The sequence below is a fragment of the Morone saxatilis genome, unplaced genomic scaffold, assembly GCF_004916995.1.
Source record: "Morone saxatilis isolate NCDOM2014 unplaced genomic scaffold, NCSU_SB_2.0 Contig11, whole genome shotgun sequence".
Lineage (NCBI taxonomy): Eukaryota > Metazoa > Chordata > Actinopteri > Moronidae > Morone > Morone saxatilis.
Window position 1 is genome coordinate 7,428,566 of NW_023339663.1, and position 26,835 is coordinate 7,455,400.

The window sequence follows — 26,835 nt, forward strand, 5'->3', positions numbered from 1 at the left end:
TCACCACAAGATATATATTTTATTCATAGACCAACAATAATAAACAAAAATATAAAGCATCACATCAACTTTTTATAGGCAGAGAAAAATAAAAGGTATAATTTTATACAAGACATCTAAGAAGACCAATTGAGAACATAAAAACATGAATCACAACTAATAACGATTACAGTTAACAATTTAAACAAGGGGGAAAAGTACAAGCATTATAACTTGAAGAGTGTATAAAATGACAAATTTGCTTGCAAAATATTCCCTACTGGGTAATTACATTGACATGGGGTTAAAGAGCCCATAAGGATCAGGGCTGCTGCGTTCAAGGACACTAGAAGCTCTACAAAGAGCTGCCTTGTCTCAGATTTGTAGATGCTACTGTTTCTGAAACAATCCCACTCTGTAGTTTAAAGATTTAAAGGTCACCATTATTTAACAGAGATTAAAATCTACCAGCTTTAAAAGTAAAATTGTATGGCTTTGTGGTTCTCTTGAGTCCCTAAAATGTTAAATAGTAGCACCACTGGGCTGGCATTATCATCAAAAGCTGGATTATTGTAAATAAGCACTGTAAAAAGAATCCAAACGGCGTCCATGTTTACCCACTGTGTCTTTGTCTAGTGTTATAAAACCAGAAGGAAATCGATCCACTTCCACCACAGTGGGAGGTTGAAAGGAAACAGGACCAAACCTAAGACTCTGCTTTCCTATTTCAGCAATAGCTTTCGTAACATATTTTTAGCTTCTTTTTTTTTTGTTCTCCCGTTTACAAAACCATCAACATTATAAAGGTTAATGGTCAGATTATAACACATGTATGTACTACCTGTACATAGACCTAAAACAAATAGGGACATTAGATTTTGAGAAGCTACTGTTATTTACATGCCTCTATCTATCTAAACATTTCCCTTTGTAAAAAGCTGTGCTTTGTACTGAAAAATACAAGGTTAGTATCCCCAGACCTGCTAGCAGTATTTTCTGTCATGTCATGCAAAAACACCTAGAGAAGACAAAGTCATCACCATATTGTCCTACAAAAATAATTGGTAGCAAAATAGACGTTAAAGTCTCGAGAGTCATGCATCTGTCCTGTTCACTGGTTTCTGTACATAATTCATCTGTTGTTTTACGGTCCTGAGTGTGCAAAAAGTCAATATTACTGATGGCTAAAAATAAGACCAATGTTATGGACTGCTGAGAGAGAAAATTAAAAAAGCAAAGGCATCTTCCTGCTCTCTTTACACAGCCTTCTGCAGAGAACTCATATCACACAAGTATTCCAACTACATTTTGTGTGTTCGGTTTATAATTTAACTAAATGTTTGCATAATAATACAGTATGTAAGATGTTTTCAAGTTCTGTGTAAATTCCTATTATATACTACCTACTACACAATACAATGCTGCAAAAGTGTTTTGCAAATTGGCAAAGCTTCCTGAAATTAATGCAGGATATATTTCATATAACCCTCTGACAATAACTACTACAGCTGTGAACTACAACTGCCATTTAATGTACTTTGCCAACATCGCTTTACTGGAATATTTTACAAAAGTGCATCATCCTCCTCATGACATCTGATGAATGCCACTATCTTTAAGTACTCGTATATGGGTTTAAAGAGTTGTGACTCCTGTCTGCTCGACTGTATCCTGAAGCATCAGACTGCTTTGTAATCTGGGCCTGTGTTCAAATCAATGTATGGTTTACAGTTATCAGAGAGGGAAAAGGTTTTATCTAAAGTTTCACTGATTTCTTGCTTTATCATTTGTTTCTGTCTGAAACTCAAAGGTCTAGTTAAACATGTTATTTGTCTTGTCAGAGTGACATAGGCTGCATAAAATTACAGTATGAAAACCTACACAAATATTCCTGCTAGGCTTACAGTATATTCCTTCAGACAGTGTTTACAAATGGTAGTTGAACATTTCCTTTATATCATCACTGGGTCACATTTATAAATGTCTTCATAAGCTATCAAATGCCCAAATACAGAAACAAAGTCAAGTGAAATGCATTTAACATGATCTTACACATGCTTTACAAAATTGTTATTAATCCTTAAAAATATGTAATTCATTTTTTTTTAAAACCACTTTAAAATCTGTACAAAAAAAATGTAAAAATCATGAAAAACAAGGAACGAAGAAACCTCCTCCCATTGCTACAGCCTTTCTGGCACTTAGATGCCAAATATTAAAAAATTGCCATCAAAATAATTCTGGACAAAATGTGAAGATCATACTAACATGGTACTGCTTTACTGCACTTGTCCCCTTTTGCCACAAACAATATGTATATAAAAAGTGCTACTGACAGCTGGTGGGGAGGAAGGACTAAGTTACAGATTGAGGATTGGCTGAATGAGGGAGGTGGGGGGTGGGGGCTCATCTTCTTTCCGTACTTGTGTAGCCGTTCTTGTCTGCATGCAGTCTGTGTGTTTTTAGTCACTGACAGCAGACGTGTACAGGAAGTGGGTGGATGAAGGATTTTCCTAAGAGACGCTGGAGCAGCGGATGCTGGGGGAGCCCATTTGTGTGAGCACCTTGTCGAGCCACTGCAGGGGGCCGTTCAGGTGCAGTTCGATCCAGCAGGGGGTGCTGGTCACTGTCTGTCGCCTGGGAGAGACACAAGGAGAGCAGAAAACAGATGTTAAGCACACAGAGAAATCTGTTTCAGAGCAGGACTTGTGTGAGTAAAGTTACAAAGTCAAGTTTCAACAAATTCAAACTACTCTACTTTCATTTCAGCCCCCATGTAAGGCAGACAGTTAAGTTGCCAGTTAAGACAGAATTTAAGAGCGAGCTGAAAAAAACAACTCTCTCTTTTGGGAGTGAAAACCCTAAGATAAATTTGTTTCATATGGGTCTATCTTATCAATGAATCAGCCACATAGTTATGCATTTAGCTGAATCACAATAAATGTGATGACATGAGTCAAGACAAAATGCCAATTGTGGGTATCATACTGTAACTCAAAATAGGAAGTTTAGTTTCATAAACATGTGTAACCTTTGCTCTGTAAACCTTTGAAAAACCCCAGGATTAAAAAGGGATGTTAATGTTTGTCCATTTACACGTTTTAAAAAAAGAATAATTGATGATTTATTTTGTTCTTGTTTCTTAAAAAACAAGAAGTTTAGAAGAGGCAGTACAAGAAACATTCCCAGACATTCAACCTCTTCAGATCCTTTGGCTCTTCCCTGATTACAGCTGTCATACAAAAACCTTCAAAGTAATATAATCTATGAGTCTAAAAAGGAGTTAAGTCACAGCTCTCATGCCTAAAGTTCCTGGTGAAAGACCAGCATCAGCTTCAGAAAACACTGCACACCCTGTATTACAAAAAACAGATTGTATGTGCTATAAAAAAGAGCTGTTAAGATTTCCAAAAAGACTTTGGTTTCAATCTGCCTCACCCAGTGATAACCCTGTCATGCCTCTAAGCTTTTTTTCCTGACAAACCACATTTGACACCAGGGTTGTGGGTTGTTGCTTTTTTTATTTTTTGCAAGAACTGAAGATTTCATTTGGTTAAAAGTTTTGAGGCAGCTTGCATGAGCTAAGTAAATAAAATAACTAATACCATCAACTCACAGTCACTGCCAACAACAACAGCAGGCAAAATGTATCCTGTATGTTATCATCCATCTAATTTATGCACTGGCAAGCCAAATGAACAGAGACACTTGCCAGCTGCATGATTTCCCTCTGGTTTATACGGTTTGTTTCATGAGTACTGGAAATAAGCTTCTGTCTGAATAAATTATGTGGGCAAATTAGATTGTTTTGCAAGATGTTTTATCATTTTTACATGTACCTGTATTTTTTTTGTGAATTAAAAAAGGACTGGTAAAAGGGACAAAATAGGAGAAGAAAACAACGACCAACAGTCAGTGTGGGAAAATATGGAGAGAGTGAGGTGTGGGGTGGAGGTAGAGAAGAAGGAGGGCCTGGCTGGTCCAGTAACCTGAATCCTGCTTTTAAGTGTCTCCACATGTCAGCATTCGGTCTGGACAGAACTGGTGAGCAGCACAAAGGTTTCCCCCTTGAGGAAACCCTCCTGTGCACAGCCAACTTTCAGCCAATCATCTGCTCCCCTTTTATTCCGTCTCCTTCTTACTTACTATCAGTGAGTCAGACTGTATGGAAAACAGGGAGGGGATGGAAGAGGGAAAGTCTGACATCTTTTTTTTTGACACAGCACATGTGTTTGTTTTAAAATAATCTGGCGTGCCAACTGGGGCCTGTTTCTATTGATGAGGGCTCGGCGACGTCATATACCGGATTCACCAGAGTGTGAGCAGATGCCTGAGAGCGGGGGCGGATTGTGGGATGTGATTCACATTCTGTTTGTTTCTTTTGTCTGCGTTTACATAAGGGTTTGCTAAGGACTTGATATTTGCACAATGCCACTAATAATGCTGCCAACGTGTTGGTTGTGGGTTTTATCATCTGATCAGCAGTTTCACACTGTGGCAGTTGGGGTTTACCGTTTAGGAAACGGATGAGTGATTATCATTAACCAAAAGCTAATCTGTGACTGCAGCATACCTGTACTCGGCTCCCCAGCCCTTGACGAAGCTCATGCGGATGGTACACATCCTGGTAAGTTGGTACACAGCCTCAAAACCCTGGTTGACAGACTGGGCCAGCAGGGCAGCAAACTCCTGGTTGTTGAAGATCTTCAGGTTACATCCTAGAGGAAACAACCAAGACACAACCAACGTCAGGTAACAACAAATGGACACAATGGACTTAATTTAACCGTATTTAGAGATGTACATAATACCGCTTTTGGGGAGGTTTAGCTTAAAAGGGAACTCCACTGACTTTTTAAAGGTCTTGAGGAGTATGACTGCATATGTTAAAAAAGTTGTCTTTTGTGGTTCCAGAGGGAGTTGACATCTGATAAAGTGCCTCAGTTGGGCCTGAAGATTGGGGGGGGGGTTAGAAAGATCTGATTTTACCAGACCTGCTTGAGGCTAGTAGCTCGAGGTGCTTCTAGCATACCACACCCAAATCTCAGACCAGACTGATTTTATTTTCTTTGAGCATACAAACATCTTGCTTCGGACAGGAAAGGAGAGGAAAAACCTTTATTTTTAACTAGACTAGCCAAAGAGGACATCCCTGGAGTGGTGGTGAAGGTAAAACAGTCACAGTAAATCTGTTCTGAATCATCCATTTTGAAGAATTAAGTCAAGTTAGACTAATCAGAACTTGGCTAACAAGGCTCTTCAATGCCGTCAGTTTTGCCACAGACATTTAAAGTGGTTAAACTGGGGAATTTTGGCAGCATAAAGTCACTGATGTGTGTTTGTCAGTGACATCTACTACTGCAATTATATATTCTTACCCCAAAGACTACACTCAGTTCACAACTTCATACTGGACTTTTTTTTGGTAAACAAGGGAGAGGGTGTCTCTGTCGGCTTGACACACACCTGGAGGGATCTTGCAGACTGTGGCAGGGTGCCAGCCATAGCGCTGGTTACAGTTGGGACTCTGGACAAAGATGGCGCTGTCGCTGAGACACTCAGCAAACACTTCTCCTCCGATGTAATACAGCCGCACACCACGGCCTTAAAGAAAACAGAGACAACAAACTCCTTAAATAAAACTCACGCTACAATGAAGACAAGAGAGGTAATTACAAATAGAGTAAAGTAATGTCTTATTTGGAATTTATATAAAAAAAGGAGTCATGTGATTATAAGTTAATTATCCTATGTGCAGAGCAGATCTAAATGGAGTCCTACCAATATGTCTGCGTGTTAACTCCACAGCTGCGTTGCGGTTGACGTTGGACAACAGCCCCAGGCAGAAACGCTCTGAGTTGGAGGGGTCTGTGAAGCCGTCCACCGTAAGCGAGGGCTGCGAGGCGTGGAAGGTCTCGCCTACTCTCTGGTTCAACTCGTAGTAGGAAATAGAACACCAGAAGGCCGGCTCGCAATATGTCACTGGCTGAAGGTCTGACACAGAGAAACGAAGAAAGATACAGTTTGCTTTCATCAAGACTAGAGAATGGGGTGCAACACTGTGGCTGGCTGAGTGGAATAGACTGAAATGAAATCAATAAGAACAAGAATGGTTGATATAATACAGGAGGAAAGAAACAAATGGGTAACAGGAGATGGGAGTCAAGGTTAAGAGGAAAAAAGTGGACTTAAATCAGATCAATAATGGCCAGAAATTGGAAAGGATGAGCAACAGAAGCAAAGAAGGGGCGAAATGTGGGGAAAAAAGGGGCTGAAGAGGACGAAGAGGGGCAAGAAAAACACTACCAAAAGAAAACATTAAGCTGAGCTTGCGTCACAAAATGTCAATCCCATACACTGTTTCCCAGAAGCTTTTACCAGACAAAATGTGGAAACTCAACCCTCACTGGTGGGACGCTGGAGCCAAAACGGTCAAATTACAGGCTTATCCATGATCATTTTCAGTAACTTCAACTGGTTCTGGTAATTTGCTCTTTTTCCCCTCAACATGGCCACACTGTCCTTGGCTTTGAAGTCCACAACAGAGCTGGACGGCATTGCCAAATGAAACTGGTGTGATTTTGTTATTTTACCAGTAGCCTTCTGGCCAAGCCCCCTGGCGTTTTTCCATCCTGATAGAATAAACATAGGATGCTGTCATTGACGTTAGCGTGGGCTGAATGGTGACTTGGCCCGATTCAACAGCTCACATGGTGCAGGGAAGACAAAGGCTTCTTTCATCACCTGGTTTCCTCTTACAAAAATGGAGTTACATCAAAGAGAGAATTCCCACTGGGGAGATACACTATTGAAACATTTGTCTGTAAGTGAAGGCAGGCAGACAGAAAAGTACACAAACACACACACATACATAGTGCTTACCTAAGTTGCTGTGTGTGGGTGAAACAGGGTTAGGTGACAGGTTTGGGGAACTTGTGTCCATGCTGTGAGTCATCTGGTGATCACTGGTCTCTCCATCCTCACTGAGGTAGCCTGGTGGCGGCGTTTCTGAGACACAAAGAAACACATGCGACATAAAGACATGCACACATTCAACAATTAATTGCATTTGTGGTCTAAGATGGATCTGGTGGAAATCTCTGCTATAGTAGCTGATTTAGACACAACACAGGAAGACAAGAGGGAGAAGAACAAACGCTGGCAATCTACAGTTCATAAAATCAATATCAAATACGGCAAATTTTCAGTTTAGTTTTCTTACTGATGCACCAAATTCTTCACTGTGTCTGTTTCTTTTATTAACTTGCTATTTTTGCTACTCTGATATTGAATCAAATTGTCCTATAAGCCTAAGGTTCAGAACCCAAGCCGAATAAATGAAAAATAACTGTGGGGAGAATCAAAACCAACTGAATAACTTTAAGCTTTTGGGTGTTTTTTGATTATTTATAAGTTTTACAACTTTTGTACACAGATATGGTAATGAAGATGATCCAAAAATGCTGTGAAATTGCATATTGTGTATTGAAAACTGTAAAATATACCCTCAAGAACCCTCAAACTCCCCCATCTCACAATTCTGACATTTTCAACTACTTGATGTGTGAGAATACGGGCTGCTCAACGGTGCGCACAACAGCACTGCTGCTGAAAACAATTCTAGGGTAAACACTGTCCTCAGCAAACATATATCACTGTGTCAGTTTGAAAGGGGAACAACCACCAATTCATATAGGTCAATCATTTCTAACACTGCACAGCAACAATGCAGTTATCTGAAGTCACTCAGAATCTTTAGTGTAATTCAACAATTACAGTGTGTAAGATACAGATGTAGGAGCAGAGGTTGTCAGTGCTCAACAGAAGAGCAGGTTTGACTAACTAAGCAACACAAAATTAAGGATCCCAACCGTCTGATCAACAACTGCTCCAGAAGAACGAATTTTCTCTTAGCAAAGAACGTTGAGTTTTTAAATTGAACAGAAAGATAACAATGCCCGACCCACGCCTGTGTATAATGTTAACATATTCACACTGGGATACTGTGAATAATCTGACTTGGTACAAAAGATTCTCATAAAAGTCTTGGTGTAAAAAAGGTATCTGACTCTTATTGTGAGTCACATTAGGAAGCATGCTGGTACCTGGTATGTAGTTGCTCTGGGGCTCAATGCCAGCAGGGAAGTTGGTGTTTTCAGGGATTGAATGGCTGTAGTCATCCAGAGGTGGGAACTCACTGGGTATTTCTGTGTGTCTGGGCACCAGCACTGGTGGGAGTACTGTATGATGGACGTAAAGACAGACACACACACAACAAGTAGTTCCTTAGTACGTAGCGCTACTGGCTGGTTTCATGTCTTGATAAAATAAATAAATATAATGCAGCACAATTTAATAACAAAACAATAAAATGTTGCAATGTAACAATAAAACAGGACACAGTTATGCGCAATAAATCACAGAAAGAATATTGAATAAGCCCTCTAGATAAAAACAAGTCTATAAAAATGTGCTTTGGAAAAAAGGGCAGATCGTTCCACAGAAACGGGCCCTGACAGTAAAGTGAAGTTCTTGGAAAAAGTTGTTGTTTTCAAAACTCTTAGAACTGAAGACGAGATAAACAAAATCCGAGCGGTCATACCTGGCGTCTCTACTCTCTGGTAGTGGTACGGGTTGACGCACACTTCATCCTTCTTCGTGTGGAAGGCGTACTCGCACAGCTCCACCGCCCGCAGCTCATGGTGGGATTGCAGGTCGGGCCAGCGCCATAGACGGCAGTAGATGACGTGCGGCAGACCTTTTCTGTGGGAAACCTGCAGGCGGCCATCCAGAGACCTGAAGACAGGAAGAGAGGAAGAAGTAGAGCAGTTTGTTAATATGCTGCAGACTTTTGATTGAAATACTGATTTTTCACTGAGTTTTCACGCATTTTCAGTCGAGAACAAACTAAATGTTTTCTTGTTTGGTATTCTGATCATTTCTATCAGACTATTTACTTCATATTTCCTTAATAGTATTTAATTTTATGACAACATTACTGGTTTGGATATGAGACTTGCACTGGTTACTGTCTGACCTGCCTCTCTACCCCCTTTGTGAACATTGTGTCTAATCTTCTATATATATAAAAAAAATACTGGATATATTGGATATATTGGACATACTTGATATGGCAATTGTCTTAATCTTGTCTTTAATTTACTTTTTGAATGGTTGTTACAACTGTGGCTTTAGTATCAACATGTGTTGGAACACTGGAAACTGATACCTGACAAAGGTCTGTGAATGCACCACACACAATACAACACTACGTGTGGTGTTTATTATTGTTGTTAAGTCTGGAGTTGACTACCTCCTACTGATGAGGGTCCCAGCTGTGTGTGCACTGGTTATGAGGTGATGTCTTATAATAAACAACCTGTGATGAGATTACAATATGCATAACAGGAATTTCATTGTGTTGTATAACATCTGCACTCATCCGTCATACAATACTGTTGGCAGGATGAAGATTTAGGCTGCCAGTTAGTAATGAGCGGTAGTTTGACGCTGCAGATTGTCATAATGAAGATGTAGCCTTTAATCTCTAAGCACAATGACCCATGAAAGAGAAAAAAACACACTTATCGTCTTATGCAAGAGGCTATGACCACATATGTCCCTTCTATCTCTGCCTCACACACTCACTCCCACACACAAATACAGAGCAAGGGTCAAAGGCATAAGCTAAAGCCCTTTAGAAGGACAAATGTCTGTCCCCAAATAAAAACAAGGCCATGAACTACTGAAAGCTCAGTAGTGCCTCATCTGGGTCAACCATTGTACATCCAGCGAGCAGAGAATGGCGTTTTAATTTTTCATGGCAAAGGCTTTCATTCACTGCCTCTGTACTTCAAAAAGGGGCTGGGGAGTGTGTGTGTGTGTGGAGGGGGAGGATGTCTTGAATTTGTAAATGGTGTCTGAGTACTTCATGTGCACACAAGCAGACAGCTGAAGAAGCTTCCTGTGACTGAGAGCTACTTTATTCATGCCCAGCTTATTCACACCTAAAATCTGCACTCAGAACGGTCCTGCACAGCACAAACATTATATGATAAGGTTTTCCATATGGTCAAAGTGAGGTAAAGCAGTGACAGGTTGAAGTAGGGGTCCCATTATGGGCATCTAATGATTGAAAAGCGGAAATTAAGTTGTTAAGGCTTTTTTTTCAGTTTGTAAAAAAGAAAAACTGCCATTTCTTGGGGCTTTACACCTCAGTGCCGCAGTACCATTAGAGAACTGAAAGTTGTTAGCAGAGCTTTCCTCAACCATAAAATGCTATTATGGTCAATCAATAACACATAAACCAGCAGGTTTTTACTTCATACATGTCACAATAACAACATAAATGGTGTTTCTCATTGTACAGTCTGATAGGATGTATTGCATTGCAATCTTTATTAAAGCTTGTTCATGGTAAGTATTTTTTTAGAGTGAGCCGTAGCAACATCATGCATATTATCGCTGCTGACATGTCAAAAAGGAAGTGAGCAACAAAGGCCTAATGATATTGTAATAGGCCTAATGATAAATCTACTATATGAGGGCTAGGATAAGAATGTAATGTGGGTTAGGGATGCCTCATGATAACACAGGCATCTGATCAAAGAACACCCAGACTTCAGTCTTTTGATCTCAGTGTTGACAGATTGTGTGGAGATTTGGCTGCTCCCTCAAGCACAAATAAACTGGGTGTCCCTGTTTCGTAGGTTGCCATGCACCCAAGAAGAAAACCCTTACAATAAATACAAAACCTCTGTAAAGTTGATAATGTTCATGTTGTCAGCTTGTAGTGATGTTAAGCGTTATGTTAAATGACTTTTTGTCTGCATTTGTGAGGGTCTACTTGTGACCAGTGTTCCTCTTTTCTATTACGGTTTTCCTGTGTTTGCCACTATTGTCATGATTTATTGAAGCTGCTTCCTTTCACCACATTGCATACTTTTTCAATGTGACTAATGCTACAGCAACCCAGGTCAAAAGTGACTTAAAACATGTTGGACCTCTGTAAAAGCTAACTAGTGTTGTTTTAAGAGTTAGACAAACTAAAACAAACAAAGACAGTTAATAGCTTTGAAGCAACTTTGTAACAGTTACAAGGGCAGCTACAAAGGGGAATCATGGGAAATTGTCCAAAATCCATGATGACACGTGGGAAACACATGCAAAGTGCTGTTCAAGAGGAACAGTGATCACATGTAGATCACTAACTGAAGGAAACAGGATATTTACTTAATAGCAGTGCAAATTGAGCAATCAGAAATAACCAGAAAGTTTGAATAACTTTCTGACGGTATCCACAGAACAGTGCATTACAATCCTTAAAGAGGTAGTATTTGATGCAGGGTTGTTGTGGGCTTTTGGAGCAGAAACAAAATGAATTCACTGTTAAACGGTCAGACTGGGCTGAGCTGATGTCAGTGGTATGTGCGTTAGGTCCCTGCTGCTGAGTGGGTGTTTGGTGGAGCTAGACTCTGCGTGGGCTGGCACAGACATGCACAAACTACAGTGGCATTATTGGCTATTTGGTGTCCTGCAGTACTACAGTCCTTCTCTGTGTAAAGCCCCTTCCAGTCAGTGTTGAAGAAAACGGTTACAGTAAAAGGTACAGTATGAGTCACACTAATAGGATGAACTGCACGTTTAACACCACAAAATATCTACACTCCAGAGTCAATGAATCTGACTTTATGTAACGACCAACATCACCAATCCTCAGGCAGACTCTAATGCTGGGAACACAAAATGTGAGGTAATACCTAGTTATATCCCCCATTTGGCCATTAATGGAAATTACAATCAAGTCAATTTCATTTAGCTCACAGATGCAGTAAAGTAACAGTTTTTTACACCAGCCCAAAAAAGTTCCAAGAAGACAAGGAAAAACTAGACCAAAACTTTGGGAATACGGGAAAAAACTTGAAGAAACATGGGGAGAGATTGATGTCAGTTTTAACTCTGCACTGCTCAGTGAAACACAACACGGACAATCAGTTATATTTTCTAGTGTGGAAGTTTAAAATCCAACCTCCTGAGACTGAAGTGAGACCAAGTGTCAATCAATGGAATAGTGTGAAACTGACAGCAGTAATGTGTATCCACACATGTGGATGTTATGTTCAATGCAAACAGAACAGGGAACCACCTGTAAAAACATTGCTCCATAGCACTACTAGTGGTAAGAAACTTCAATGGTACCTTTAAATTAAGTGCTATACTTAACTTTATTTACAGGCCATACCAGTTTACACTGTTATATGGTAGTTTTATTCAGTTTGGTTTACCTACAGAAAAACACTAAAAGAAAAACAAACAGCAACAGTCAAAATATGACATAGACAGGTTCAGACACACACTTTATCCTGAATTACTCACTTTATTGAAGAGATTTATAACGGCATGTTGAATAAGACTTTAATGAGAAACACCTCCCTGACCGAACCACTCCTGCACACCATCAAGCCTCAGCTTGTTGTTTAGAGGAAGAGTCAGTAGCACTGTCTAAACAGTCAACCTCAGATCCTGCAAAACACTTTAAAATGATTTGGAGCTCAGAGTGCTTCAGCTATGTAGCCTGGGAGCCAGAAAGGGGGGAGAACTATGACCCCAAATTCCCTGCTGGGCTCCTCTGTGTGTGTGTGTGTTCCAGACTGAAGATTTGAAGGACATGGGTGGGACCTCAAGGCTTCCAAGAATTCAGGCCAACCTTCAGCTCCTCCCTGCAGCACCAGAAACTGGTCAACACAGATCACCACAGACGGACTTTGTTTACAGACAAAGTCAAAAATTAGATGGATAACGATGACAAAGAATGTTTTGTTTTGCCAAAGCTTTTTGCAATACTAATGTAAAACTGTTTTTTACAACTGTTTGCCCCAAATTTGTCTTTCAACAATGCAGACAGTACTACCCAGAAATCTGAGGCTGAAGAAGGCCGAAAACTGTGAACACACAGTTGTCTAGCGACACATTATTTTCTTGATTAATTGATTTTATTAATTTTGTCTGTGACATATCAGAAAACTGTCCACTCTATGTGATACAGTGATATAAACCAAAGAAAAGAAACAAAATTTCAAACTGAAGAAGCTGGAGCTTGAAAACAGACTTGACTGATTTATCAATAGTCAAAATTGTTGTTTCATTTTCTGTTGGTATATCTGTTGAATTACATCTCACAAAACTTTGACATAAATGTGATGTGATTTTAATTCCAGTTTTTACACTACAATTTCGACACAGTTCGACTGTGTAATACGTCACAATGATTTCAACATTTAATAAAATTCCCAATGACATTACTTAATGTCTATAACTAGGGGCCGTTTGCCATTTTTGCTTAAAAAATAACTTTAACTTTAAATAATTGACAATTATTTTTCTGTCGACAGACTAATGGATTAAATGACTAATCTTTTAAGCGCCAGTTACTACAGACATTGTTTTCATTTTAAAGCAGAGGTGATAAAGATGACAAGAAAACTACAGCAAAATTGATTCCCTTGATTCCCTTTCTGATTGAGAACAAGATCCACAGCGTTGATGTTTCTCTGTCAAGAGACAGTCAGAGTGAAACTGATGTCCAAAAATGAAAGGGACAAATTGGTATAGATTTTTTGCCACAGGGGAAATTGTGTCAACATCATTGTGTTCCACGACCCGAAGCTAAGGCTAAACCTGACCTTTACGCCCAACCAGCTCTGTTTGTGTGTGAATGATAGAGAGTGCGATAGTAGTAGATTTGCACGCACACGCACACACACACACACACACACAGGTATGAGTAAGGGTGAGATTAAAATAACTATGCTTCCTAGGGATTCTCACATTTAGTAATAAGTGTTAAGAGGGTGTTTGAATGGAAAAAAGTGAGGATAGAGATGTGAGTTATTGTGAAGAGGAGTAGACACACAAGTTTCAGGTGTGTGTGTGTGTGTGTGTGTGTGTTTGGCTGACTCATAAAACAGACTCAGACAGAGCAGATTGAGCTTCACTGAGCTGGGGGAGGAGAGGGGGCAAAACAAACACTCTGAGGCATGCCCAGTTACGCTCAGAGACACAAACATATACACTGTGTGTGAGTTCAGGCTGGCGATGGTCCGAGCAGTGCTGAACAAACACACACGCACACACTCTCTCACTGTGGGCTCAGACCTTTGACATGGACTTTTTACAACTCTCTGCCAAGCTCCAAACTCAAATGAAAGATGCCAGCAAACACTGAGAAGCTAAACCTCTTTTAGAGTTGTCTTTCAGTGTTGGTCATCACGCTGTAATATATATATTTCATTTAAATAGCTTAACTCTCAAGATTAATTCAAAGTTTTTAATGATTTGAGACATTTTAAGTGCCTGCGAGTGCATGTAAACATTAGGGCCTCCAGTCACAATCTGTCCAATGAGAGCACCGAGGGGGGGAGGACAAAGTGGGTGAATGATGAAGAAAGGAGGGTGCTGCTGGACAATAGGGCTGGCAGACTGTCTCAACAGCTCAGGGCAGCTCAGAGTGTCTGTGACTGGGCCCCTAAAGACCCCCCTTTCCTCTCCTCCGTCTGTCCCACTGTCCCACTATCCCGATCGCCCTTCCTCCATCCCAGTACTGAGTAAGGGGCTGAGGGTGGGAGTGTGGGGGTGTAGGGCTGAAATAGCCTTTGTGCCTTTCATTAAAGTCTGTGGCCAGTCTGTCGAGCCATGACCAACAGGGCTGCAGTCCAATGACATTTAGCAGTGGACTGCTGTCTTCCAATAACAACATGTGAAGAGACAAATCATTCACTAATTCTGGGACTGAAATAAAGTTTTGATTTTGAAACCTGACACATGGTTACTTCACTGATCTATGAAGTTCAGTGTGTTTCAGGAGTTACTATGCAATGAAGTGCTATTGTTTAACACTGTTGTGAATTGGAATTGCTTCATCTGCTTCCACTGCTGTTATCCCCTTTTCAAACAAGACACCTGCGTCACACATTCATTAAATGCATATTCAACCCATGTTGGGCCTGTTCTTGTACCAGTGTTGTCACAGGTTAATCCCTTGTTGTGCCACCATTCAAAGAAAGAATCTGCAACTGTAGAATTACACAGAATTACTTACATCACATCGTTTAAAAAATAAGAATAGTTACAGTTTCAGTTCTCTCTGCAGCCAAATGGTCTCTTTCTCCTCCTCTCCCACTTCAGTTGGCCGGAGGGAGTTGGATAAATGTTATTTAAACTGAAATGACACTGAAAGAATCTCCCTACTGGTAATACCAGGGCAGTGTCCACATTCAGTCCTGGTCAGGAGGAGGACCATGAAGCCAGACGTGCACCGACCCCTCACTTATGTCACTGATGTGGGTTTAACGCATGTAACTTTGTTGATCTGAATCACCATGTGTTCCACCCAAAGATAGCCATGCATTAAAACAATGCGAGGAGCTGCATCGGTGCCGGCGTGTTGTTGTCAGATACCAGATATTGTGGACCAGCAGCGATCAACACAAGAAAAACAAAAATGCTCAAAGTGCACATATCTCGCCTTGTGAATACATTCCAGCAGCGGTGCAAGTCACACAGGGGAACATATTCCACACACACACCTCCCACTCTCTCTGGAAAAGCCATTAGACTTCTCTTTTTCTTACAAAAGAGGGGGGGGGGGTGCACTAAAGGAAGAGAACCAAGAATAGAGTGTGAGAGAAAAGCAAGTCTGAATGTGGCCCACAGGTGATATCATAGGGCTGGAGTGTGCTGGGACCAGTGAAGGAGGGCCTAATGTGAAATAAGAAACCAGCAGACAGGCGACCGGCAAGGCTAGACGACAAATAACATAGTCTGGGATACGACAGAGGACTGGGATCCATTAGTTTTACTGCTAATAGTCAATGAGCTGAGCAGCCTGTCTCTCTATTTCTGAATGAAAATGATGAATAACAGAAAATATTCCAGATGCAAGTCATCAATAATTTTTTGTTATTTTTTAGAGTGTAGAGAGGTCGTCCAGTCCAGGGAAATTAATGTTCACTTTTTTTAAACACATAGCCCACATGTACCATCCTCCACTTGGATCGGATTTAAGCCTTGAGTAAAATTAGATAAACAGCTGATATTAATTTGGCTTATTCAAATCTAGTAAGTTTTTCCCACCCTTACTGCTCTCTATGGACAAGCATAAAAGTTTCTCTTTATGAGTTACTGAGTTAAGCTTGTTTTAATTTAACAAAAGCAAAAGTTCTCAAATGTTAAATGCTGTCTAAGCAGCCACACAAGAACAAAAATTTCCATGCAATGGAAAGATTTAGATTTTAAGGAAGGAAGCAAGATTGCTAACCTATTGACAAACTGATAGCCAGCTCTACATTGGACACCTTAAAGAAAATCTATCATGTTTCTGGACTGTGGGAGGAAACTTGAGCAGTCCAGGCAAAATCACACTTAGTTAAATATCACTAGTAATTCACAACCTAGAACGTGGCCCGTTGGGAAAAACATTACGACGGTGAAATACTACATCAATCATGACAAACCTCAGATGAGGTTGCTGAGGTCAAAATGCTGATTGAGGTCCACAGTCTGTTGTGTTGCTATACTGGGAGTCCTTGACAGTCAAGTGTCTGGGGAGCTCTTAGCTAGACTTGAGTTTCTGGTTCTTTAACATTGGCTTAAGTGGTGCTCTCATCTTATGTTGAATAACTGACGATGAATGTTTCTGATCAAATAAATGATCAACGGGTGATTTTTGTCAACCAGATTCTTGTCTATGCCCTCTTCAGCCCTGAATCACTGTGGTATCTTTTGTGATTGTTGCTGTTCATCTTCAGCAACATAAACCATATTTCATGTACAGCCATCTATTGAGCTGTTTCTGTATTTTAAGACTTCCACTTGTACTTGGCTGTACGTGGCTTAAAAGTAATCTCCCCCTCTCCCTTTAAACCTCTGCTCCTTTATGTCAAGTTGCTTTCCCACCCATATCCAGCTGTAGTCCAGCAGCGGTAGCAGCAGCGGTGGTGGTAGTGGCCAGTGGAGTACAAAGGCAGGCTTGTTGTCTGGTGAACATGTCTGTGTGCATATGACTGTGTGTGTGTGTGTGTGTGTGTTTCTGCGTCGTGCACGTGCACTCCCCCGCAGATAGTGAGAAGGCCAGGGCCAAGTTGAGGCAGAGCTGTCTCTCTAACCCCCTCCACCCCTAATGCAAGCCGAAAACCAAACAGCAGCCCACGCCCTCCTCAAGGCCCCGGCAGGCAGAGAGAGCATTCCTCTGAGCTGACTAACCACACAACCACACACACACACAGAAATGCATGATGACATTAAATCCATTTGATATTAGTTTACTAATCCCTTTGGTGAACCAGCCTGAATGAGGTAGTCACATTTTTTTAAGTATATAATGACAATATGGCTCACATATAGTAGATCAAATAACTTCAATTAAAACCTTTTAAATAATTGTCCGTTACTGTTTATTATTTCATTTTGTCAGGTTTTTAAATAAATCATAGCTGTTATTTGTTTAAACATTAGACGTATCAGCAATAAAAATGTCATAACATCATAATATTATTATATTATCACTATCTGATCCCTCTTAAAAACAGTAAACAGTTAAATCAAATTATGATCCAGCAGTAGCAGCAAGGTGAAGCCACTAAACTATGACTCATTCATTATCGTCAAACCTCTTTGGTTACAAGGTAAACACCATATCGCAGGTAGTCTTCAAACACAGACAGACACACACAGTCTATGTATCTGTCTTGACTTACAGCAGTATCCCTTTTCTATGAAGCAAATCAAACATTGACAGGTATCCTGAAGCCGACTCTTTACCATCATTATAGCAGCCAACCAGACACAGACAGACAACACACATAAACTCTCTCTGACCTGTCTTGCACTGCGTCCTTGTCGAACAATGCTGTCTCGGATGACTCAGGTGTGATACTTGACGTGAAAGCAACCTAAGTGAGTGAGAAAGTGTGTGTATGTGTGCTTGTGTAAAAAGGAGACGGCAGACCTTAGGCCGCACTGAAGCGTTAATCAAGATGAAGGTGAGAGCAAACAGCAAGGAAAGAATGAGTAAGGATCAGAACAAAAAACTAGATTGATTCTTAAGGTGTCAGTCAGTTCAAGTAGTTTTATTATCTGTGTTCCCGACTTTATAAACCTGTCTTCACTGTGCACTTTAATTGATATTGTCAAAGATATTCAATCATTTCTAGGAAGATGTTAAAAAGAGAGGCAGAATATCAGGCTGTAAATAATATAGAGAATTTGACAAGATCACCATGGACTGGACACAAATGTCTGATGATTTATAGACCACACAACTAATCAATTGAGAAAATATTTTGAAGATTGATAGATGAAAATAATTGTTAGAGAACTGACGGAGTCAACAGTTATGTTACAGGCTATGGTAACTGGTGTTGAGAGAGATGAAAACGACATGTTTGGTACATCATGAACATAAGTGATTTGTGTTTACCATCAGATTTTAATACCAAGCTTTGGTTCAATTTAAAATCCACTGCAATCCAAAACTGTACCCAAACCTGGATTTAACCTGGGCAGGTGTTGCTTCAAGTTAAATCTGTGTGTGTACAATCACCACCCTCCATCTTTGGCTTTGCTTTCCACCCTGCATGTCTATTCTCATTAACAGAAAAGCAAATTTGTTGTCTCAGCATTACACTTGTGGTGTCATTCTACCGTCTTTGACCGCACCGAGAAAACGTAAGCCTGCGTCAAATGGGATGACAACTGATTCAAGAGACGATATAATAATAACTAGGAAGCACAAACAAGCATTAACACACATACATACACAATTCAGACAAACTACACACTGACACAAACAGGATGTACAGACTTCTGCTGCAGCTCTACTAACCTAAATGACAGGATGTGTAGAACAGATATGCATAGTCCTCCATTATATTTACAGTACGTACAGTGCGGCATTCAACTTTTGTATAAAGCAGCTACACAGAATATCTTCTTGACACAGTAGCTGCAGTGTGTGTGTGTCTTTAATGTAGTACGTCATGCAGACACATGCAGACACACTGCCTTTGATGCTTGACTGCTGTCTAGCTGGAAAACAAACCAGTTCTATCTCAGCTATTAGAATGTTTCTTTCTGCATGCAAACCACACTAACCACAGTCTCCCTCTGATAAGCTTGAGAATCCAACACGCTGCCTCTTGCCAAATATTCTGTCTCCTTCTCTTCATTCATCTAAACCCTTGGCTTTCTGGTTTGCCTTTCTCTTTCACATTATGATCCCCTCAAATTGCAATCCCTTTTCTCACCTCTGTTGCTATGACTCTTTTTATTCAGTCTTCTTCAGTCAATCACTTATGCGTCATCCTCCCTCATTAAAGCACGCTCTCCCACTATGATGACAAGCTCTCCCCTCCAGCACTAGACACAACACTGGGAATCCCCAACTCCTCTTCATTCCTCAGTAGTCCCCCGTTATCTATTGCACACTTTCTCTCATTCTAGTGCTGTATCTCTCTCAAAGCCCTTAATACAACAGCATTAATCTGGCTGATAAAAACGTGGTAATGTATCAACCCTGTAGGGACAGGAAGAGCTGAGGCAGAGCTTCTGTAGACCGTAGAATTGTCTATAACTTGCACATTTTGATTAAAATCAGAAGATTTAAATAGACGCAGCTTTCCTTTGGTGTGAAGTTAACCCCCCTAACCCCCACAGGTTTCTATAAGGTTTCCACAAGGCAAAAGCCACTCTGCTCTTTCAGTTACAAATGAGGCTGTTCTGGATTACTTCAAACCCCCTTTGCACCAAACCAAAACTGGTGCACAGAGCTCAACTTAAAAATCTTCTAAGGACTGGTTTGCTTTTCCACAGACTAGAGAGCCACCATAGAGCAACGTCATCACGTCACTGTATACGTCTCCTACATTAGCTATTGTTACCAAGCTAGCTGTTGGTCCACTAACATTACCCAAGCAAGCACAGCTACTCATTTTTCATATAATTGTTGCTAACCTCGAACGTGACATTAAAGTTATGAACAATGTTACGAAGGAAACATCTATGTGCTGATAAACAGCTGATAAAAACATAGCTGGCTGGCCACAAGGTGCAGTCCCTGTTGTAAGTGGTTCTTGGTTCTACACGTGCAAAGTGTTGGTGCCGCACCCGTCTTCCTGGTCAAGACCCAGTTCTTTGGCTGTCCAAAGCGTAAACAACTAGTTTGAGATCAGGCACTGGCTCCGAACCAGCCCTAAAACTGCTTTGGCGCAAAAGGAGTAAAAGAGACCTGTACATGTTCATGGGCTAACTACATGATTAAAAGAAATCCTCTGAACATTTGCCAGATTTTCTGCAACGTCCGCCATGAATCTCAACAAACAGTGTGCAGTGACATGTATGGAAACACAGTTGTGTGTGGACTGTGAATGGCAGCATTTGTACGTGAAAAGGCTACTAGTCTCTCTGTTCTACAGCTTCCTCCCTCCCTTTTTATCTCCTTCATTCGCATTCTCCTGTTATCACATCTTTTATTTCTGTGCCTGGGACTCCCTTCTTCCTGCCCTGACATGCAGCAGTGTGAATCAGACTGTAGTCTTGCTGCCAGGAGGGATGTGTGTGGACAAGACTAAAGCACTCCCCTGAACTGGCCCAAACTGAAAGTAATGGTAGGTAGGAGTAAGGAATCTACTCCCCCGGGCTCTGTTAAAAGACACAACAAACTTAAACAAACTTACACACACAACGCAAATCTTGAATAATATTTTTTAATATACCAATGGTACCAATTCTACATTATTATACTGCTCTTTAAGCTCATCTGTACCCCCTATCAACTTTTGAACCACTGGTATACATAGAACTTGTAACATTAATGGGTTAATTTTCTGTTATGGACTGTTTGGCTCCCATGCACAGTCCTCTGGTAAAATCCATGTGTTAAAAGGGTTTCGCACAGCAGTCTGCTTTAGTCTGTGCTAACTACAATAAGCACAATGCTTGGTGAAGGTCAGTGTTAATACTGCTATTTCTTATTACATCACAAAATGAAAAACCTACAGTTTTTCAGTAAAGACACATTTTTGCATATCTGCAATAAGAAAGTGTCAGAGAACCCCCACATATTTACTCAAATTTGGTGGCCTGCACGGTTAAATTAAAGTAGCAGCCAAGTGATTATCACTGTGCCTAACTTGGTGCATATGATCAGTCTCCCCCTTAGATAAACAGTTCAGTTTGCTAGTCAATGTAAAGAGATAAGAGATTCAAAAATAAAAAAAAATAAAAAAGTATGTATTGTATGTTGAGGAAGTGACCAATTTAGAAACTTGCAGTATGCCATAGTTGCTCCATCAGTAACGGCTACTGTAGGGTACATAACGGCAGAGAGCCACATAAATATATCTTGCAGTAGGAAGTTGGTCAATGCTTGACACAACAGTCAACAGCTCCTCTAAATTAAACAGCAAAGTATGCTGATTGTCTTCCAGGATGTCACACTAGAATTTTCTGATCCGATACCTTTATCAGCAGGATGAGGTTTAATGTTAGTGCCCTTCAGATCAGTTCTGATCTGACACCCCTAGGGTTATGGTTTGGGCATGTTTAGCAATGAAAATGACTTTGTTAGGGCTGAGGAAAGGTCATGGTTTAGGTTAAAATAAACTGGTTAATGTTAGGGAAACATCGTGGTTTGGGTCAAAATAACTACTTCCTTAAGGTTGGGTGACTTTTCACGTCTTTGGTTAAGGTTAGGGAACAATCATGGCCATAGCTAAAAGAAAATGTGTCTGTTCTGTCAGTGGAAAACTGAAACTGAATAGCAGCCTCCTGTCAAAAGTCTGATATTTTGTTGACCCATCCAACCAACCTGGCCTCCTCCCTTTACCCCTGACTTTGTGGCTATTTCCTACTTTGCTCCAGAGACAGACAAGAGTCACTAGAGGGCTTTGTCACTGCAACATAAGAGTATTTAGTTACAGTATAACCACCTGAGAGATTTACAGATCCACAGGTATAACAATCAGACTTGGCTTCTGTTTATAAATGCACTGAGATTCGTCTTAAACAGAAGGACCGTCATTTCTTAGTCATCCTTTCACGTTTGAGCAGCGCACGCAACCACACTTCACATCCACCCCTCAACCAACAGAAACTGGTAGAGTTTCATGGCTTGACGCACTTTACACACCAATGTTTGTGACTAAACCAAGTTTACAGCTCACAATAAGAGAGGATTTTAAAAGGAGAAACAGGGAGAAAAAGAGGGAGGGAGGGGCGGTCAATACCACAATGCCACAATTGCTCATTGTTGAGTGACTAAGGCTTGAACTTGGACTGGGGCCTTAGCATTCACTTATTTCTCCTCAATAAAGTAAAAACAAAACCACAGTGACCGAAAAGGCAAGTCGATCCAACTGATATAAATCTGATATACTGTAAGAGCCCCCTATTCCCGACTTCAAATGGGAAAGCATGTCTAAGTGTGACTAATTTTTTTTCTCGGGAAGGGAGCTTTATCTCCAGTGTAAACATATGGGGACATACACACACACACACACTGCCCACGTTAACCACCCGCACACCGCCCACACCCAAAAATAACTCTGTCTCGACCAAACTCACCCAGTTGTGATACCGTGGCTTCTAACCAGAGACTATCATGTTATTTTAAATATCGTCTAGCAGGTCACAGCCTGTTCAAATAAGACAGCTAGCTTTCTCGAAGGTCCTAAGCGTCTCATTTTTACCCCCTGATGAGCAGAATAGTTAGAAGTTAGAGTTGAGAGACAAATCCAGGAAGGATTGGCTTTGGACACGATCTATAAATATTAAATGTTTGCCTCGAGATTTCAGAATGAGCATCTGGTATTCCACCCTAAAAGATATATCTGAATCAGCTGTGATGAATAGTGTTTTCGCTCTTTTTGAATACCAATAATCCTACCTTAAATGACCCCAACAGATACGTGATCTGCTGTTCCACCAGCGGATGCAACTACTGGCTCGATCAATGCACGGTGGCTGCTTCCTTCAGTACTCAGCATCACGGAGACCCGTCATCAAGAGGGGTGGCGATGAGCCTCATCGGGGATTTCATGTGTCAGAGAGATAGGAGCTGACCTCCCTGTGGACAGGCCTGAACATGCAGTCGGCTGCTGTCAGAGAGCCAGAACGTAGGGGAATTAATAGAAACAGCAGCTCTCCAGGGACACTGTTAGCCCACACTGACAGCCAGCTCTGATCTGGGGTCATCTTAATGCACTCTGCCTCTTCCCCTCTGCATTAGTGGTGGGAAATATGAAACCTGGATCATGGCAAACGTTATTCAACTTTCCGGGTAGGCTTAACTCTGAATGCTGGCCCAGGCTTGTGCAAGCTGTGATATGCACACTTGCGGCGATCAAGAATGTGGGAGTGCCCTTATGCAGGGTTCAATTTTCATCTGACACACAGTATGCTATTAAATCTAAATTGCCCACACATGCAAGTGAGATTTTGTGGACACAAGCAAATGTTTGAGGCCTTTATTTTCTTACGTATAGCTTGCAAAATAGAAGAATACACTTTGCTGACTGAAACTAATACAGTCTAATATGACATCCCCGCAATAAATCCTACTACCATAAATGTTCAGTTTTTGTAGTAACTGTTATAAAGAGGTACTAATTCAACTTTTATTGTCAGTTTGGCGACTGTATTGTGGGGCTGTTGAATTCTTGTACACAAGAGGTCTTTCTACTATTTGCACTGCCGTCATAAAGGCTCTGCAACTAATGATTGTTTTGATTAATGATTAATCTGCTATTTTGTCAGACAATAGTGAATAATCCCTTTTATAATTTTATGACTCTGGCCAAACGGTCCAAAACTACATGTTGTTTATTCTATTATAATATATGACAAAGAAAAGCATCAAAACCTCACAAAGCTGGAAGTGTTTGGTATTTTTTGCTTCAAAACAATTACCGAAATAATTTATAGTTATTTTTATGTCGATCAACTAATACATTAATTGAATATTCGTTGCAGCTGTGCTCTCACTGGCTGTGGTTACACGCACACTTCTCATTTAAATCCTTCTGATCAAAGATTTTAAGTCAGCTGTTTGGGTTTGTTTTGGGGTGTGATCTAATGCGGCCTGGTGTATCCGAACATCTGTGTGACATGTGTAAAAAGGTGATGATTTTGTCCGTGCTTTTATTAAACATAAAGTTGGCCGGTCCGATCGATTTTGTTGTTTGGGATTTAGCCTTGTGATATTCCAACGTTTTACAGCGGTATTTAATTAGTTCCATCCATCTTTGTTCATTTTTTCTTGGACTTTTCCAGTAATGTGTCTGTTGTTTGTCTCAAAAACCTCTCTGCAGGGAAGGAAGTGAAGAAATGTTACGTCCACCAGGACATGTGCAGAAAGAACGCAGCCATAAAGTATTTTTACCATTTTTCTTTTGATTGGCTTATAAAAACATTTTTAAACTATGCCTCTGCAACTAATTGATATTTCAATCAGTTTGGTTTAGTATTTTTGCTGATTTGAGGTGTTTATTTGGAGCATTTTCATTCAGTTAATCTGAAGAATATTCGGCTCTGTGGAAACATAGATACTGATACTGTACATGGGGTGAACGCAGTTTAGATAGGTGTACTAAAAGCAACTGAATGTATGTAACAAACAACAAACAAAACAGATAATAACAAATATACAAAACCTTAAAAGGACCTGTGTGTAGGATTTAGGGCCATCTAGCAGTGTAGTTGCTGATTGCAACTCCCTTGCGTCACCGTCCTCTTCCAAGTGGGAAGAACAAACTACGGTGGCTGCTGTCTAGTGCCAGTGTTTGGTGTGTCCCTTCTGGACTACTGTAGAAACAGTTCAACATGGCGGACTCCCTGGAAGGCGACCCGCGGCGTCTGTAAATAAAGATGTCTATCCACTGATTATACACTAGTGGTTGACCGATATGGGTTTTACAGCAGGATGCATTAAGAGTTATAACACAGGGCTCCAAACCAACTTTTTCGCCATCTTCCCAAAAGTCAAAGGGGCAGCGTTAACATGGTTCCACAGCAACCTCACTGACACCTGCACATGTGTGTCTGAAGGCATTTTTTGTTTATCGGCCTTGTGAGCACAGACAATGGCCCAATTAATCGGTCTATCACTATTATAATCACAACATAGTTATGCATATGATATTCCATTTCTGCCTTTAAATTCCACATTACCCCCCTACTAATATGACATTTCTAGGAAGACAAGCTAAGACTTTTGAAGGGCATGGTCTGTGTTTACAAACAGCACCTCACAAGCTCTCACCTGTCAGCCTTTAATCAATGGAGCAAAGTGACTGCTTACAATGCAACTGAACCAAACCCTTCAAACTAGAGCAGTAACTTGAAGCCGCATGCCCCGTGTTGATTATTTGTTGTAAATAACGTGTGGATAGACAAACGGCTGTGCAGAGGCACTGAAAGGAGAGACACAGCTTCCACAGACTCGCCTACGCACTCACACTAACCCACAGGGCTAGAAAGCGTCCCAGATTAAGGCCAAGTTATATAACTTGGACTCCATTTGTGCTTTTGCATTGCATGTGCGCTGCTGGGCTCGCCAATGCACACACTACCACCTCCCTTCCACTATTCAACAACATGACCACAGTGAAATAGAATTTGACTACAAGAAACAGCTAAATAAAAGTCACTTGAAGGTAAAGTGTCCATATGATGGCACTGCAGCCAGCTTGTGTGTGCGATGATTACGCTCGCTTTTTCCCTTTATGTAATCTGCGTAAGCATCACCTCAGTCCCCGTGTTACTGTATAATAAACGCAAAGGAAAAGAGTGTGAAACATTGACGCGAGGCAGGAAGTGGAAATGTCAACTTCACAGTCAAGTAAGGATGCGATACGTGTGTGTGTGTGTGTGTGTAAGGTGAGCGTGCCACAGTTAAGAGCAACACTTCGATACATTTGTGTTGTTTTGTAACAAGTATGTAATGAATTAAAGGTGCTGTAACGCTGCTGCTTTTGAACGTGAAGCCCTGCCGTACCTCGGTATAGTGATGCATTTTGTGTTGATATTCTGGGTGGTGATGGCTTTCTCCAGTTCGTCCAGTTGTCCCGTCTTCTTCAGCTTCTTCACCAGACTTTTCACCGCCTTTTCACACCATTTCTCCTCCTGGCCGTTCTGCTCGCCCTTCTTCCAGCCCAGAAGTCTTTTGACAATGGGGGGAGTGAAAGGCAAAATTGACATCTTGAGTTCAGTCTAAGTCCTTCCAGTGTCGAGAAAAGTCCCGTCGGGGTTTTGGACAAAACACAGGAACCAAAAGTGCTCCTCGAAACGGGGTCCGAAACAGCTCAGACGAGCGCGTTATTTGGCTAAAATACAAAACTGTTGTTGTTTATTAAACGGCGCACAGATGCATCCCGGAGTTAAACCCTCCAGTTTTAGCGCACTCAGTCGGTCTGGCTCGAGCTCAGCGGTGAACTGTGCACCGGTAGTCTGTTGCGCGTCAGATTTAGTGCTCCTCCGCCAGGAAATCTAGTTCCGTCTGCACTCACTCCTTCAAGCCGCAGCAGTTTTTAAACACACCCAACGCGCGTTGCACCCAAACTACGTCTTTAAACTAGACCAAGCTTCAAACGCCGAAGTGAAACTCATTCGTTTGCGTTTTTCTCCGGTTGCCTTAACCTTCGATCAGTAAAGTTTTGTTAAATTCAGAGTCATCCGCGGTGCTGCGTCCGCCGGGCTGAAGTCTGCTAGAAGTCTGCATCAAATGCAAATGCAGGAGCTGCTGCTGAGAGTCTATTCAACCCTCAGACTTGCACAGCAGACCTGTGAAAGGCCAGTCTGAGCAGC

At 41.0% G+C, this 26,835-nt stretch overlaps 1 protein-coding gene across 1 annotated transcript; it reads right to left on the reverse strand.

Annotated features, from left to right (window-relative positions):
* Nucleotides 1-26,835, reverse strand: smad3a (SMAD family member 3a). The gene is made up of 8 exons (XM_035652197.1): nt 26,027-26,835; nt 8,582-8,775; nt 8,085-8,219; nt 6,862-6,987; nt 5,761-5,973; nt 5,446-5,583; nt 4,553-4,697; nt 1-2,616 (listed from the first exon to the last, which is right to left on the reverse strand). Exons 1-8 carry the CDS (start codon nt 26,227-26,229, stop codon nt 2,493-2,495), a joined length of 1,278 nt encoding a protein of 425 aa, XP_035508090.1. The 5' UTR covers nt 26,230-26,835; the 3' UTR covers nt 1-2,492.

What these genes read in the sequence shown, in the direction of transcription:
- smad3a (XM_035652197.1), bottom strand. Translation starts at nt 26,229, where the DNA reads ATGTCAATTTTGCCTTTCACTCCCCCCATTGTCAAAAGACTTCTGGGC. An exon ending in CCAGAGAGTAGAGACGCCAG is followed by an intron (nt 8,220 to 8,581) that starts GTATGACCGCTC and finishes TCCATCATACAG; the next exon opens with TACTCCCACCAGTGCTGGTG. An exon ending in CCAGAGCAACTACATACCAG is followed by an intron (nt 6,988 to 8,084) that starts GTACCAGCATGC and finishes TTTGTGTCTCAG; the next exon opens with AAACGCCGCCACCAGGCTAC.